Genomic DNA, 15,840 nt, shown 5'->3' with positions numbered 1-15,840 from the left:
TTAAGGCCTTGCAAAGAGTTGACGTGTACGTGACACATCAACTGTTTGGATCTGGATGGGAATCCGAAAATCGGTGTCCGTGCCAACGGTCAAATTGACGATCAGACTGGTGATGGTAATTCCGCAAGTCCGTTTCGAACGCGTCGACCCGCAGCCGAGAGTCATACAGTCAGTATTTGTCGATGCTTAGACGAGATTACATGGCTGATGAGTCTTGGATGGGCCACTTGGGTTCCACTGAAGCTGGAGCTAGGACGTGTTCAGTTTATCAGATCTGATCTGATACCTGACATCGAAGTACCTAGGGGAAGGATGGGCTTGGAACGCGTCGAGTCGTAACGCCGAGGAAGAATCCAGCTCAAAGAAGCGTGTGCAGGGCCGGGAGATGGGGCTTGTAGGCGGAAATGGGATTTCTGGAACGTGTGTGGCTCGGCCGAAGCTCTCGAGTCTCCGGACAGAGCTTGCTCTGGTTTCCCGGCCATGACATCGTGTTGCCTGGTTGGCGTGCCGGGGGGTGGAACGCAAGCGGCCACTTCGGCGTCGTAGCTCGACCCAACTTACAAATGATGAGCATGTTGAAGAGGGAAAAAAGGGCCAAAAAAAGAGGGCTGGGCCTGGCATATTCCCTTTGGGACCACAGTCGGTAGACTTTTCTGCGCCAGGTCTTGGGCACTTTACAGGGTCTGGAAGTGGAAAGGTGAGAAGCGAGACAAGATCCTTCCACTTTGGAACGAAACGCGCCGGCGATGCCCCTGGAAGACGCGCTTTTCAGTGGGGTGGAGGGGAATTGACGGCGCGTGGATTCAGCTTTAAGTGCTCTGGGCAATCAGACCAGCTTCCATAGCCACCTACGAAAAAGGTACGAAGCTCGAGGTACCCAAGTACTTAGGTACCTTGCTCCGTAGAAAACACGAAAACGCGAGTATCCCTGCCCTGTGCTCAACGCGTCCCACTACCTAGCGCTCGGTGCTGCTTGCCCGCTACATAAACTCTGCCTTTCCAGAGTTCCTCGACCATCAACAGACATCTTCTTCACTCCCAATCACGACAATACCACAGCCAAAGACAGACTCACGACCTCAATTTATTTCTTCCAAAGTCTTGTCTTCCCCTTCTTCCATTCAATTGCCTTCATTCCTCCTCTCCCACCACATTTTACACACTTCCGCCATGTCTATCGAAGTCACTCCGTCCAAGCAGGTAAGTAAACGTCACCACTCGGTTAAGCCGAGCTTGACTATGGTCCACGCGCTTTTCATGGTCGCAATCGCTAACAACCACTTTTCCAGGCCGCTGCTGCCCTCGACTCTTTCAAGATGGAGTCTCCCGTCAAGAAGCTCAACTTCAACCCCGCCGACAAGGAGAATCAGCCCCTCACATCCGACGTTGCCACCGCAACCGAGAAGACCGATGTTCAGACAAAGCCCACACAAGAAGTCAAGAACGAGAACAAGATTGTTATCGCTCCCGGCATCAAGGAGCAGGAGAAGGATGAGCCCCTCCTCCAGGAGAACGGCCAGCGCTTCGTCCTATTCCCCATCAAGTACCATGAGGTATGTGAACGCGTCGCAAGACGCGTAAAGTGGTTTGCTCGTTGACCCATGACTAACTCTTCACTTCCAGATCTGGCAAATGTACAAGAAGGCCGAGGCTTCCTTCTGGACCGCCGAGGAGATTGATCTCTCAAAGGATCTCCACGACTGGAACAACAAGATCAACGATGATGAGAAGTACTTTATCTCTCACATTCTTGCCTTCTTCGCCGCATCCGACGGTATCGTCAACGAGAACCTCGTCGAGCGCTTCTCCGGCGAGGTCCAGGTCCCTGAGGCTCGCTGCTTCTACGGCTTCCAGATCATGATGGAGAACATTCACTCCGAGACCTACTCCCTCCTCATCGACACCTACATCAAGGAGCCCGCGCAGCGCACCTACCTCTTCAACGCCATTGACACCAGTACGTGAACACAACCCGCGCCTACATGAGCGCATCACTAACTAGCATCACAGTCCCTGCCATTCGCAAGAAGGCTGACTGGGCCTTGAAATGGATCAGCGACGAGAACTCCTCCTTCGCCCAGCGTCTGGTTGCCTTCGCCGCTGTTGAGGGCATCTTCTTCAGCGGCGCTTTTGCCTCCATCTTCTGGCTCAAGAAGCGTGGTCTCATGCCCGGTCTGACCTTCTCCAACGAGCTCATCTCCCGTGACGAGGGCCTGCACACCGACTTTGCCTGCCTCTTGTACTCTCACCTCAAGCACCGCCCCAACAAGCAGGTCATTGAGGACATCATCGTTGATGCCGTCAAGATTGAGCAGGAGTTCCTCACTGAGGCTCTGCCCTGCGCTCTTCTCGGCATGAACTCCAACTTGATGAAGCAGTACATTGAGTTCGTTGCTGACCGCCTCCTGGTCGCTCTTGGCAACGACAAGGTCTACAAGTCTTCCAACCCCTTCGACTTCATGGAGAATATCTCCCTTGGTGGCAAGACCAACTTCTTCGAGAAGCGTGTCGCTGACTACCAGAAGGCTGGTGTGCTCAACAGCACCAAGAAGGCGCAAGAAGAGACCAAGGTTGAGGGAGAGAACGGCGGAGACTTCGCTTTCGATGAGGACTTCTAAATCATCTTAGAGCGTCTGAAGTTTTTGTTGTTTCCTTTTCCCCCATATACCCTTGTACATTGCACACGCATGGTGTTTGCCAGAGCGTCATCTCACACTCCACACTCAAACCCCCTTCCCACACCTGAGCTGAGGTTTAGAGCTGTTTTTCTTTTCGTACATACATGGCGTTGGCGGGGATCATTTTACAGGGAGTTGGAGGTTCCCAAGGACTGGTTGGATGACTGTGGAAAATGGGGCATGAATGTCTTTGATGGATAATGTACCGCAGTGATTCTCTTTTTAGCAATCGCACATGATATAACAACAACCACCGAACGTCTCTCTTTTGTGATGTGTTCTAGTGTTTTCCATCTATTGCTTCTCATGAGCTTGTGCGCTCGTGTTGTTGCCACTTTGTTAAGAAATTCCCCTGAAATTCGTCTGAAGACGTCTCGCATACACATGCTAGCAGGCTTCAATGAGACTCGCTGAGGCCCTTCCGAATAGTGATGTGTTCTCCAAGATGTGTCTGTTGGCTGCGACTCTCCCGACATATCAGCCTCAATATTGTCCCCTACCCACGAACAGCTTTGCATCTCCCACTTCCAACTAACCACCCCAGTACTGTCTCGATCCCAATCCTCATTTCTTGCCCTTCTTCTTCTTCTTTCCACCTCCAGCAGCCTGGGGTTTCTCCACAGGCGTCGCCGCGCCGGCCGGCGTGTCCTCCCCACCCGCATCGGCCATCGGCTCGTCCTTGTTTGCGGCGGCGGCGTCCAATGTTGCCGGTTTCGAGGTGGACATTGTGCGGCCCAGGGCGCCGAGACAGGTGATGAGGCGGGAGACCTCGGCGGCCTTTGTGGTGCGGTATTTGAGGGCGACGCCGCTGACCGGGTCGAAGGTCTTGATGACGAGGGAGCCGCGCGGGGGTTTGGCGTCTGTCATGGTTGCATCTTCTGCGGGTGCTGCGGCGGAGGCGTCCTCCGAGGTCTTGGTCTTTCGGGGTTTGACTACTTTGATGGAGTACTTTGTTGTGATTCTAGTCTGTTTGGGGTGCTGGAGGTTAGCCGCCGCTACGTTTTCCCTCGTCCAGGGTTGGCAGATGAGTTGCTAGTATGCGGGTCAGGCTTACGGTAGTCGGACGGGCCTGGAGGAGCAGAGACGACTGCTCCAGCCATTCCTGGCTGGTCTTGTAGGTCGGCATTGCGATGTGACGGTAGTGATGGGGGTGGAGAGAGGAGAAAAGGCCACGGCCTTGCGCGGTGGTCCGGTCTGTATGCGCGTACTTGGGAGGTGTCGTCGGTAACTGAGCGCCTGAGAAATGGCGATCCGAGTCTCTCGAGGAGGTAGGTTCGAGGAGTGTTCGCTAGGGTGTCGTGCGCGCCGTGGTGGTCGGAGTGACGTTGGGTGTCGTAGAGGTGGCCTGGCTTTGGTGGAGGACGCAATTTTGGTGGGGTTCGGCCATCCCAAGTTGAGGTACCCCGACCTTGCATGCCTGGCGAGGGGCAAGTTTAAGCCGCACACTTGGGACTGTCACCCCAAGCTCCAATACTTCACCATTCTAACATGCATATTTTCAAGACAAGATGATAACCAGTGATTTCCCGAGGTTTCAACAAAATTCATTCATGTCGACTTTCCTCAACGGGTTGGGGTATCTCGTATCCTAGACTCCGAAAGTAATTGACCCCTCCAGACCGCCATTTCGCAGCTTCTAAATTTCCTACACTGATGCTCCGACCGCTTCATGCATGAGGATCGGGCACCCAGAACATCACATCTTGATCTGCCGTCGCAAAGAAGTTGTACCGCGGGTTGAATGCTAACACCGCTGCCTCTCGCTTTTCCTCCAATACCCATGTAGCGTCGAGGGTCTTGTTCTCGTTCTGGGGCGGTGTCAAGATATCCCAGACCAGGACATCCTTTGGACCACCGCTCAGAACGTAACGACCGTCCACAGAGAAGCAGCAATCACCGCTGCTCTCGATTGTGGGCTGGTCCGTCTTCGGCATACTGCCATTGATGGTGCTTGATGTCTCACCAGCCGCCAGCCGCCGGGTTCCGCCCTCGGGCTTACGCAGGTACGCCTTCAAGCTCCCGTCGAAAGCATCGAGTATGAAGTGGCCGGGGCCGCGAGTGCCGACGAGTATATGCTTGCCGTCGTTCGAAAATTCCAGCTTTGTCCAACCCCTGACTACGAACTGTGAGTCCACGTGTCTGCCGGCATCAACGACATCGAAGGTCGCAAATGGCGCCTTGTCGTAGTTGCGGCAGTCATATAGCAGAACGCTTCCGCTGTTCGTACACGCGACAGCAAAAGTCTGCCCCGACGGATCGTATGCGGTGAGATACGGAGAGTTGAGGTTCAGTTGACCGCACCATTGCTTCGTCGAAATATTCCAAAGGCGCACAGTATTGTCCTGGCTACAAGAGATGAAGTTATCAGCGCCTGGGTGTATGGCAATATCTGTGACGCTCTTTTCGTGGCCCTCGAAGTATCGGATGAAGGAATTATCGTGGGTAGCCAAATATCGGATCTGATCTGGTAGACGTTAGCCATTGTGCGGCGGGTCGAGCGTAAGAGCGCCTACCATTCTGCTTCGTACTCGCGTAGATGATGCTGGAGCTCGTATGCGTGAACTTTGCCAGCTTGACGCCGTACTTCTTGCTTAGCAAATTCTTCTTGTGTATGCCTTCCTTTACGCTGTAAATCTGAATCGTCTCGTCGCTCTCAGAGGTCATGAGAAGTTCGCCTGGGTCGTCGAAGTCGAGTGACAGCACGTGAGGTTGCGGACGGCCATCCTTGATGTCTTGCCTTTTGAAAAGCTGGAAACTAATCAGTCAGAGAGCTCCCTAGACGGTTTTTGGGCACTCCTTGCCTTTGTTGGGCGAAATGACGATATGACTTCGCTCAAAGGGGTAGTATTGTTGGTTGTCAGAGACCGCGTAATGTTGAGCGAATTTCCGTTAGCTGGAGTCGACTCGCGATGGTCCAAGTCCATAGCCGTTGAAGCCATGATGGGTTCCTTGAGGATTCCGAGAGCTATCCTGGCTGAGTCGAACAGCGACACCTCAAATGATGCTGTCGCGAGCCGTAAGTAAACGACCCGTCGCAGGAGGAAACTTGAGGCTGTGCGGCAAACTCGGCAGAACTAGGCAAGTTCCTTCAAAGTATGTGTGAATAAGTGCAGTCGTCCTGAGGTTGCTGCAGGTATGAATCATGTGAACGGGAAGTCAGACCGCGTCTTGTCATGCGATGCGACCGGAGGAAACCAAAGAGCTTCCCCATTTCACTTTCGCGGGGTTGTGGTCATGGGAGAGCTGACTGTGCCACAGTTTTTAGACCACCCCTGGCGTGTTCGAGATCGGTTCTCAGCCACACCTTGTAATTGCCAGCCTCCCATCGTTGACAATGCACGACTTCGCATTGGAAACTGGCGTCCGGCAATGGGCCAGCTAAATTGACGCCCCCCTTTTTGGTCAAGGTCTGGGGTACCGAATACCGACTTAGGCCGCTGTGGCCCACGAACCCTGCCAATTGGGACCTACAGACGCCGGGATCGGCAATGGCTATCCACGGCCATATTGACTTTGAGCAAGAAAAATCCCAATTTCTCTTCCGCGCGCGGAGCTTACTGAGAGACCTGTAGACCTGTAGCCCCGGTAAAAGGGTCAATCCAGTCACGTCGGCCCAGTGCCAGCCCGACGGAACTCAAGCCATATCGCAGTCATATCGCCAACTTCCTCTCTTGAGTTGCGCGCATTACGGCGAACGGGTTCTCGACCAGTAGGCTATGTAAAAATCTGCTCAGGAATTTGCATTTGTCGATGTTGACTGGCTATCGACTTGCCACGACGTCAATGTTGCTGACCCGCGCTGTTCCGTCATTTTAGGTACTAGCATTCCGAGATCGCGGTGTCACTCTTTTCTCTTTCTCTCTCTCTCTCCTTCCAAACGAACCCCGACTATCATAGGAGTCGCAACCACAAATTACCAGCATCTTTCACATCGACGATATCCAATTATTTCTTATCGCTGCGACAAGACCAATTGACACAATGTCAACAACCCTTGGGCAAGTCATGGCCCGCAGTTCGGCATCCGCAAGACCAGCGAAGCTAACCTTCGCAACAGCGCCTTCATCGCCGGCGGCATTGCCGCCTGCGGCGCTGTAACGGCCACGCATCCTTTCGAGACTGTCAAGATCCGGTGCGTCTGATAGCGACGACGCTCGCTCCTTTCCCGCACCCTGCCGCCGGCAACACGCTGACCCCTCCCCCCGACGTGTGCAGAATGCAGTTGCAAGGAGAATTGAAGGACAAGGGACACCAGCCGCATCAGTACAGAGGCCCTCTGCAGGGTGTCTCTGTTATTGTGCGTAATGAGGGCGTGAAAGGAATCTACCGCGGTATCGGCTGCGCGTACATCTACCAGGTCCTGCTGAACGGATGTCGTCTTGGATTCTACGAGCCAATGCGCGAAACCCTGTCGACTCTTATCTTCAAGGACGGCAAGACGCAGAGTCTGGGCATCAACATGGCTTGCGGTGCTGGATCAGGAATCATGGGTGCCGCCGCTGGCAGCCCTTTCTTCCTTGTCAAGACACGGTTACAAAGCTACTCTCCCTTCATGCCCACTGGCACACAACACAAGTACCGCAATGCTTGGAACGGTATGACCTCAATTTACGGCGCCGAAGGCATTCGGGGACTCTACCGTGGTGTTGGTGCGGCCATGATCAGGACGGGTTTCGGTAGCTCCGTGCAACTTCCCACCTACTTCTTCGCCAAGCGGAGACTGGTCCGCCACTTGGGTATGGAAGAGGGTCTGCCTCTGCATCTTGCTAGCAGTACCGTCAGTGGTTTCGTCGTTTGCTGCGTGATGCACCCTCCTGGTAAATCTCAACTCAAGATTCCCCCAAGCATAGTTCTGTACTAATCCTCATGGCAGACACCATCATGTCTCGCCTTTACAACCAAAACGGAAACCTCTACAAGGGTGTCTTCGACTGCCTGGCCAAGACTGTCCGCACTGAAGGCTTCTTGGCTATTTACAAGGGTTTCCTGCCTCACTTGGCTAGAATCCTGCCCCACACCATCCTTACCCTGACCCTGGCGGAACAGACAAACAAGCTGATGAGAAAGCTCGAAGACCGCATCCTGCCTTCGGCCACCATCCAGACCCCGTGATCAACCATTGATCTTGTACCTATTAAATCAGCGTTCCTTGCATATATGGAGTTCAAAATGAGCTGGGTAGACGGGGTGGGAATGTCGCGAGCCGATGATGGGCTTCTAGAGAACATATTGGGGGGTTGGCTAGGAATGTAGTGAGGCAGAATAGGGTCACGCCAGACAGGCTGGCCGGTGAAGGTGCTTTGAACGCGCATTCTCTGTTCGATCTATCCATATATAGACCGTTCGCATCCATAACATAGTTTCCCTGCGGTGCGCTTCCTGCTGTCGTCAATATCCTCTCCTATCTCACCCTTCCAGCGAGCATCTCCTTGTGCGTCCACATCCATGCCGCAGACCGCGCACGCATCGCCGTCGCTCTCTCGTGTCAATTTGCCACTGGTGCGAACGACGTTGGCGACGACGGAGGGATAACTCTCCTCCACTTCCTCAAAGTACCGCGCCATGACATCCTCGATGCTGAGCTCCTTGTGCGAGACGACAGCGTTGCTGCTTGGTCCCACTTCCTGGGCAAGATCCTTCAAAGACGGTATCAGGCCCGCATACGTGATGACCTCTCGCCTGAAAACGTCTCGAAGAAGGTAGTACACTGGAAGCATCGTCTTCTCCGTCCCTCGGACAGCCCCCTCGCCGCCCTCCGCGCTCTGCCCCTCCCCAACATGGGACAATGTCGTGACGGGAACGGGACCGTCGGCGACCTGCCACGGCACGGCGAACCCGCGGCCCTTGGCCGTCTCGGCGAGCGTCAGCTCGGCCAGGGCTGTCGTGGTGCATCCCAGCAGCAGCGCGTGGCACTCCCTCTCCACGGCCAGCGACAGCAGCAGATTCCGCACCAGGAGCCTCATGATGTCCACCCGCGACGTGACGGACGGCAGGGCCTCGAGGAGGCCGCTGAGCTGCTGCGCGGGCGCGAGCCCGGGTTGCAGGGCGGGGAGGACGGACCAGTCTATCGTATCCAGCTTGAGGGCGTCGGCCAGCGGGACGATCTGCATCGAGAGGTTGGGGAACTGCTCCTTGTACTTTTCAAAGAGCAGGCTTGCCGACGACGACGAGATCGCGGCGTCTGCGGCGTTTGACAGGTCGGTGTCTATGTGGACGACGTGCACCTCATACGCGACGCGCAGGTTCTTGTCCTTGAGACCTTGGAGGTTCTTGTCGAGCACCTGAACCAAGGAGGCCGACGAGGGGCCGAGGGAGAGGCCGAGGAGATACTTTGCTCTTGCGTCGGGGGTAGTGCCCAGCTTGTCCTTTACATCGCGGTATGGCTGGGCGAGGCGCTTCACGACTCTTTGGACGATATGCTGTTCATAGCAAGTCCTGTGCGTATTGGTTAACTCTGTATAATCTGAGCCTAGAGGATGTACATGTGAGAATACTTACTCGCAAAGAGGATCCTTTCTCACTTTCAAGACAGTCGGTGTCTTGCATCGCCTACATGGGCGAGGTTCCGTGTTGCTGCTCATGACGGCGGGTCGGGTCGCAATGAGTGACGTCAAAGTGCTAGGGCGGCTCAGGTGTGGTTATTGAGTTTTAAAGGAGTCAAATTCGGACCGTTCTCGAATATGAGTATTGTATACTTTATTATGGCCTCATAAGTGTCCAAGGGGGTGTTGCAGTAGTTTGTTGTCGATGATGAAAAGTGAGAGAAAGGTTCCGCCACCAAAGTTGACTCAGACTCATACTTTCTTTGGTGTGTGTAATTTGAAATTTTTTGGGCTGAACCATCCTTCTCCATCACCCCCGCGAAATTTACCCAACATCTATTGAAGTCAATAAATGAAGCAAGCATACTGGGACTTTTAAATAGACATTTTCCATTCATTAGATCAAGGTATTTTCAAGTTCATCATGTTTTAGGCAACCGACGTCGTTCTCATCCGTTCATGCACATCCTTTCCCGCCGAGGAAAACAGTGTTCAACCTTCCGTAATGAAAAATGAGGAAGAAGACGATGTCCTATATACCTACAAGATGTTATATCATATGTCTTCGTGCTCGAACAACAAAACTAGCGTCAACTGAAATCGATTTCCATCGTACAGAACTAAGTAACCTGTCGCGTCACAGCGAGATTCTAGTTGAATGCAACTCGGGTTTATGAAAAGACGCAGCCTAGGGGATGCTTCTCAAAGAATCCGCGGTCCTTCGCCCAAGCATTCTTCAAAATGTCCCTGCCCTCAGTCGCCACTGCCCTCGCTTGGTCTTGCGAGCCCCAGCCCTGTACTGTTGTGCCAAACCCGATGAGATGAACGGCAACATGAAGTAGTGTTCGGAACGCAAAGTCGTCATCCACTGCACCGTAGCCGTTAACGAAACCTTGGATCAACCAGATTCCCGCTTCCATGTCTTTGTATAGCTTCAATTCGTATAGTTCCGCAATCATCTGGCCTAGGTCAAGAGGTTTGACTGCAAGTTGGCACATCTCCCAATCGACGACAAGAAGGCAGCTATGTTCGTCGTCCCAAGGTTTCCCTTCTAGAAGAATGCTAATAAATTGTTAGTAGCATGATTAGAATGTAAGTGATTGGGGCAACTTACTTTCCGGTCCAAAAGTCGCCGTGGATGACCTGCAGGGCTTGCTCGTTTACCATTTCCTCCTTTACGCTGTCCACGATGTCTGCAAAGATATCATTACAACACCCTAGAATATCCGGGAATCGCTTGATGGAACTGGGGAGCCGTTCATAGTTCATCCATCGCTTCAGCGTTTGCATTTCCTTATTTCCCGCTGCGATATCGCGAAACTTGAGCTGATGTTCCGAGTTGCTCCAGTCATGAAATGACCGGAGCCACGCACCCACAGCCGTACCAATTTCGAGGGATAGTGACTTGACTGATTCTAGAGTTGATGTCTCCAGAGTTGGCGCCTCCAGGGTTGACGCTGCGAAGTACTCAATTGCATAGTTCTTGGGGCTGAGTGGGCTTGGCTGGTACGCTTGAACCTGGGTATTGGTCTCTTCATTGAAGTAGAACAGCTTCGGAGTTGCTACGGTGATCTTCTCGCCGGTGTGTGGTGAACGGGCTGAGAGGTCTTTCAAACAGCTCTCTTCGATCCGCTGCCTGAGGTCAGCCATTGATGTCCTCCTGGTCGAAGATATAGGGACTCACGCATCTTGACGTGGGGAGTTCGAAATCGGGGCTCTGGGCCACGAAACCCTCGCCATGCTTTACAGCTACCTCTGCAGTCCCATCGAGCAGTGGCTCCAGCAGCTTCACGTGAAAAATGAAGTTTGTCGTTCCTCCACTGAGAAGGCGGGCAGACTCGAGGGAGTATGGCGTACCTCCCAACTCCGCCTTGACCTCACGGAGCACACGATCCGATGTGCTTTCGTCTGCCATCGCAATTATGGGATTTGCGGCCGAAGCTCAATAAGGGCAGTTTTGTCACCTGTCTGGGAAAGCGGGGATAGCTTGCGATATCTGCACCGGGTTGGAGAATGAGTGGGTGTGAAGTTTGCGTCACCCACGAGGTAGTTCAAGAAATCACTGGAATACTTTCGAGTAATAAACTAAGGAAACGACGGGCTTCATTCGAAAACCGCTGGGAATGCTCTTTCTCTTCGTTATCTCCCAACAAATTCATCGGGGTGTCGCTTCCCCAGGACAGGTTGAATAACAGGGCAGCAGCAACCTGCAGCTAAAGGGCAGATGACTCACTCGGCGTGAAGTTTCAATCTCTTCCATCGCATCGCGAAACCCGTAGACCTCGAAAGATACTGTCAAATGAGAAACTAATCCAAGTCACCCATCCCAGTGTCGATGGATATTTGAGTTCTTCGTTCTCTAATGGGCACACGAATTTGGGCTTTCGCGTCAGACGAGCTCCTATCCAAGCGAGAATTACAGACAAAGACCTAAGCCTCGCAATGCTGAGGTCGAGGCCGACGCTCTCGATAACTTGTAACTATCACAGGACCTTGGCCTACAAGGGCGCCGCGCCTGACCAAACATAAGGTAAGCTGTTCTGTGAGACATTTGATGTGATCCACCACTTACACCCACTGATAGGCCCGATGAAAGACGAAGTATACCAGGTCAAACAATGCCATCCACTACCAACGACCTCGGCATGCTTACAACCATGGCTGATCATGTAAGCCTCTAATGGGTTCTCAACGACAAGGATGTTTCATGCCTTTCTAGATGTAAACAGAGGCCATGGCGTTGCTGACCGTTGTGCTACGTCCGCGAGGTAGTCGAAACAAACCATTTTTCACGCTGAAAATGACTTCTGTGCAATTTGGAGGTAGGAGGAGATTGAAGATGGGCAGCGGGAGGAAGTGGAACAGCAGTAGTTTCCCTTGGCAGTGTAAGTAGATCAAACGACACATGCAACTCCAAACCCCAGTCTCTTGTCAAATGGCCCTTGACCTCTGCAGGTCAAAATTACAGTCTCACCAGAGCACATTGGTGGTTTTCGACTTGGCTTGAGACGGTCTGGAATATTATACCTAGTCTCTGTCGGGACAAGGATGACCCACTGGAAATTGGGTGGTTGGATAGTTCCAATTCGAGTTCAGCCACAGCAGCATAAAAGAGAATAAGCGGCCAACCACCGGGCCGCACCGGTCTTGGACACTAACATATGCCAGATCCTGATCTGACTGGGGGTTGAGCGCCACGGAAGAACGGTTCGATGAACCGTGAGCAAACATGCTTATCTGAGCACCTCACCGCTCTTCCCGATGGATTGATTCTGTGGGCGGCTCTGGAGAGGAATCAATGTGGCGGAGGTGTGCTCCGGAACAAGTTCGACTAGGAAAGAACACCCGCGAATAGCTCTGACAGCTCTTTACCGAGCGGATGGGACGTGGCATGGCGGGATATCAGGGTGATCCGTCTCGGAGCCGCGCTCATACAACGTGTAGTCTTGGCAGGGGACCGGGACTGCTTTGCGCGAGTTGAAAGGGCGGCAACCATTGAAGCTGGAACATGACGTTGATGCGTAGTGGATATGAGCGTATCTCTAGCTTGCTCGGATGAACTGAAAAGTGACGGACCGCATGTTGTGCATGGGCAATGGGCTTGTAAATAGAAGGGAGATAGAATGCAAGTAGACCACGGACGTACGTAGTATGACGCCTAAGCGCGCTCGGTTGACGAGGTTGAGGCTGGGCGCCTAAGAAATAACGCGCTTCGGAACTTGTTTGAATTGAGAAAAGCATTGGGCGTAGTGTAATTACTGTTCTCCTATCCGTATCCAGCTAAGAAAGTTTGCAAGCGCCCTGCTTATCAAAGTGATTTGCTTGTGATACCTATGCGGAGTACAAGGTACGGATAGCAGCGTCAGAATAAAGCCTAACGCAAAAATCCAGGAACGGAAAGAAATGGAGACTTGGGGCACATGTTCGGACCGTCAGAAACTAAAGTGCTGGGGAAAGCAAAACGCAACAGTCGGGAGTTTGGTCTAGCAACACACATGGCACGAGGGAGTCAGGGAGTCAGGCATTGAGATGGGACGAAATTCTTCTATTTGGAACAGAAAGGCGACCCACATGGGAAACAGTGAATGGCCAATGCAGCCGAGCGATCCAGAACAGGTAGGGTAGAGCCGCAGAAGCGTTTGTAGTGAGACGGTGGTCGCGACCTACCCCTTTTCCTACTACCTATCCATTATCCAATGATTCAGGACGTGCCTGACTTTTTCAACGTCTACTCCGTACTCCGTACCTACTCCGTAGTCCACTGCTGCTGTCTGGCGAATGGCTGGCAGGCGGGGACTGGGAGACTTGGAGTTGCATCCCAACCACTCGATCAAACAGCTTCGGGGGTGAAACGGGGCGGTGCTGGTCGCTCAGTGCTTCACCCACTTCTTGGCCCGCCACTATTACTTTAGCCATTGATGGCGATAAAAGTCGTACGTGCTTTCTGAGGTATTTGAGGGCGCCTGAGGCTCTGCAGTGTCTGTACCTAGGAGCCAAGTACAATACACCTGAATGTTCTTGATGCCTTCAGCCGACAAGCAGAAGGCTTACTGTACATATACAAGTAGGGCAAGAGACGGGAGTGAGGCATATGCAAGTATGTACCTTGTGTAAGTATTCCACGCTTTCCATGCAGAAAGTAGGTACTGCAGCAGGTACGCTCAAGCGCTCAGATGCGCCAATGACCATTTCCCTTGAATCCCCTCCACTCCCGACCACCTCTTCCCTGTCTCCCAAGCCTGTCACCTCTCAAAGGGCTGCTCTTGTTTCTTTGATTTCAGACACCGTCAACCACTCAAATGGGAGCTGGTGAGCTGACTTGGAGTCCTCTCCGCAGAACCCCTCACCAAGCCCCATGAGGCACTTTAGGAGATGTGGCCCAGAGCAATGCGCGCGTCTGCGACTCGCTGCGCTTCTTTCTGTTCTGCCCGTGGGGTCTTGACCAGTTATTGGTTTGATGATCCCCCTCGGGTGTGCCTGAATTGAGCATTGATTACCTTAGATGGGTGTATGTACATGATAGTCAAAACAGCAAGAGAAACGCAGTAAGCATAACGCAAGATACTTGTACCATCTACATCCAAAGTCCCCATATCTGCCCCTGGGACAAGAGGTACCTTACAAGTCACATTACAATATCATCTCGTCAACAATGCCAACCTGGTACCAATGGTCCAATGCCACTGCAATGCATTAAAGAAAAAGGGACTCCACAAACTAATTTTGTCCTCTCTGCGCCCATTCGCCCACCTTCAGATGGCGCCTCTGATCTCTCTCTTCTCTCTCTCAAGCTTGATGCAATGCGCCCTGCTTCTTCTTTTCCTGCGACATCGCTGTGCCGATCAGCGCCCCTCCCCTCAAAGCTTAACTCTGACGGGCACCATTGCAATTATAATCACCACCAAGCTTGGCTTGGGGCCGAGACTTTTAATTCCAGACTTTTTTCGACTCGTCCAATGTCTCCGTAGCTATCCCGTCACTCGTCACCGCCATTGGAGCTCTTCCGGCATCGTCATTGTCAACTCACTCCCGTCTCCCGTACATCCCGTCAGGTCCCTCTCCTCTTTCTCCTCTTTCACTCTCCAGTTTCGAAGCCGTACCATAGCTTCAGGTTCTTCCTCCACACCTTGGCTACTCCATCGCATCTCGCCCCCGCTGAGTAAATGCTCAGCACTTGACCTGTCGTCAATTCCACCACACTGTATCAGGCTTGCGGCTTGACTCCGTCACTCTTTTGAGAGGTATTTGACACGGCGCTACGGATACTTAGGGACTACATTACCTTACTGCGAAGCCCGTCGACCCTCACCGCATCTTGACATTCCAATTTTTTTTTATTAAACACCATACCGCTCTACCCGACCCCCCCCCCTCCATCCGTTACACAGCGCTCTTCATCCCTTTGCTGCCATCACTTGCCTCTCAAACTCGAGATTCGTCTCCTTTCCTTGGCATCCCAAGTTTCACCACTCAAATACCTGACCTCTCAACCCCCCCGGCACAAGATATTTACACACGACACGCCCGTGCGAAAGGAGTCAACGCTGAAGCTCCTCCTTCTCCTTCTCTGCTCCCCCCCTTTCCACAGCAACACTTCGTGCGCGACCCGTCTCGACCCGCCTTGCACACTCGTTTCTAACCATTTACCTTTGTGTCCAAACACATATTCTGGTCCTTCTCTCGTTTTCGCAAGGGCAGCAATCAGCATAAACAACGCCCCAGTCGGTCCCAGCAAAAATACAACGGCAATCGAGCAAGGGCACGATAATAGAGCCACCACCGACGCGCGACTCCCACTCGGTATATCCACTTCCAGCCACCTCGACTTCTTTTTGCCTCGTCCAACACCCGACTTGACCTTGCAGAAATCCTTTGGCTACCTTACCTACCGATACCTGGACTAATACCCGGAGACCCAACGCTGCCGGCACTGCCTGCTTTAGTCGCATCGCTTGTTCACCCGCCGCCGCCGTTTTCTACAAGTCTCTCGTTCTTCGGCAACTTTACGTCTTTGCCCGTTCCGCCCACCGTCGTATCGTTCCCCGGACGGACTTTTTGCACGGGAATCTCTTTAATGTGCGACTTTACGCGACTGCCATCCTACTTTCACCCACAACCAC

General features: G+C 52.9%; 10 protein-coding genes across 10 annotated transcripts, besides 1 other annotated feature; 4 read left to right on the top strand and 6 right to left on the bottom strand.

Moving 5' to 3' along the window:
- Positions 1-196: 196 nt before the first annotated feature.
- On the bottom strand, positions 197-621 carry CLUP02_03451 (uncharacterized protein; the record flags this gene model as incomplete). The annotated part of the gene is made up of 2 exons (XM_049282472.1): positions 197-243; positions 297-621. The coding sequence occupies 2 exons, from the start codon at positions 619-621 to the stop codon at positions 197-199; spliced, it is 372 nt and encodes a 123-aa protein (XP_049139615.1).
- A 549-nt stretch (positions 622-1,170) lies between these two features.
- CLUP02_03450 (ribonucleotide reductase) lies at positions 1,171-2,618 on the top strand (the record flags this gene model as incomplete). The annotated part of the gene is made up of 4 exons (XM_049282471.1): positions 1,171-1,200; positions 1,290-1,553; positions 1,624-1,957; positions 2,011-2,618. 4 exons carry the CDS (start codon positions 1,171-1,173, stop codon positions 2,616-2,618), a joined length of 1,236 nt encoding a protein of 411 aa, XP_049139614.1.
- Positions 2,619-2,862: 244 nt separating this feature from the next.
- Positions 2,863-3,213, top strand: CLUP02_03449 (uncharacterized protein; the record flags this gene model as incomplete). Its single annotated transcript, XM_049282470.1, has 3 exons — positions 2,863-2,880; positions 2,963-2,992; positions 3,070-3,213. The coding sequence occupies 3 exons, from the start codon at positions 2,863-2,865 to the stop codon at positions 3,211-3,213; spliced, it is 192 nt and encodes a 63-aa protein (XP_049139613.1).
- A 29-nt stretch (positions 3,214-3,242) lies between these two features.
- On the bottom strand, positions 3,243-4,093 carry CLUP02_03448 (uncharacterized protein; the record flags this gene model as incomplete). Its single annotated transcript, XM_049282469.1, has 2 exons — positions 3,243-3,673; positions 3,733-4,093. 2 exons carry the CDS (start codon positions 4,091-4,093, stop codon positions 3,243-3,245), a joined length of 792 nt encoding a protein of 263 aa, XP_049139612.1.
- Positions 4,094-4,345: 252 nt separating this feature from the next.
- On the bottom strand, positions 4,346-5,617 carry CLUP02_03447 (WD repeat domain-containing protein; the record flags this gene model as incomplete). The annotated part of the gene is made up of 3 exons (XM_049282468.1): positions 4,346-5,142; positions 5,192-5,415; positions 5,499-5,617. 3 exons carry the CDS (start codon positions 5,615-5,617, stop codon positions 4,346-4,348), a joined length of 1,140 nt encoding a protein of 379 aa, XP_049139611.1.
- Positions 5,618-6,166: 549 nt separating this feature from the next.
- On the top strand, positions 6,167-7,790 carry CLUP02_03446 (uncharacterized protein; the record flags this gene model as incomplete). Its single annotated transcript, XM_049282467.1, has 6 exons — positions 6,167-6,246; positions 6,318-6,387; positions 6,502-6,680; positions 6,736-6,810; positions 6,894-7,495; positions 7,552-7,790. The coding sequence occupies 6 exons, from the start codon at positions 6,167-6,169 to the stop codon at positions 7,788-7,790; spliced, it is 1,245 nt and encodes a 414-aa protein (XP_049139610.1).
- Positions 7,791-8,002: 212 nt separating this feature from the next.
- CLUP02_03445 (uncharacterized protein) lies at positions 8,003-9,259 on the bottom strand (the record flags this gene model as incomplete). The annotated part of the gene is made up of 2 exons (XM_049282466.1): positions 8,003-9,113; positions 9,177-9,259. 2 exons carry the CDS (start codon positions 9,257-9,259, stop codon positions 8,003-8,005), a joined length of 1,194 nt encoding a protein of 397 aa, XP_049139609.1.
- Positions 9,260-9,891: 632 nt separating this feature from the next.
- CLUP02_03444 (phosphotransferase) lies at positions 9,892-11,135 on the bottom strand (the record flags this gene model as incomplete). Its single annotated transcript, XM_049282465.1, has 3 exons — positions 9,892-10,282; positions 10,335-10,852; positions 10,905-11,135. The coding sequence occupies 3 exons, from the start codon at positions 11,133-11,135 to the stop codon at positions 9,892-9,894; spliced, it is 1,140 nt and encodes a 379-aa protein (XP_049139608.1).
- Positions 11,136-13,498: 2,363 nt separating this feature from the next.
- Positions 13,499-13,570: a sequence feature (Short protein (CLUP02_03443, UQC77970.1) was converted to a misc_feature.).
- Positions 13,571-14,389: 819 nt separating this feature from the next.
- On the top strand, positions 14,390-14,941 carry CLUP02_03442 (uncharacterized protein; the record flags this gene model as incomplete). The annotated part of the gene is made up of 1 exon (XM_049282464.1): positions 14,390-14,941. The coding sequence occupies one exon, from the start codon at positions 14,390-14,392 to the stop codon at positions 14,939-14,941; it is 552 nt and encodes a 183-aa protein (XP_049139607.1).
- A 422-nt stretch (positions 14,942-15,363) lies between these two features.
- Positions 15,364-15,669, bottom strand: CLUP02_03441 (uncharacterized protein; the record flags this gene model as incomplete). The annotated part of the gene is made up of 1 exon (XM_049282463.1): positions 15,364-15,669. One exon carries the CDS (start codon positions 15,667-15,669, stop codon positions 15,364-15,366), a length of 306 nt encoding a protein of 101 aa, XP_049139606.1.
- Positions 15,670-15,840: the final 171 nt, after the last annotated feature.

This window comes from Colletotrichum lupini, chromosome 2 (assembly GCF_023278565.1).
Source record: "Colletotrichum lupini chromosome 2, complete sequence".
NCBI classification, from domain to species: Eukaryota; Fungi; Ascomycota; class Sordariomycetes; order Glomerellales; family Glomerellaceae; genus Colletotrichum; species Colletotrichum lupini.
This window is presented reverse-complemented; position numbering and strand designations above follow the sequence as displayed.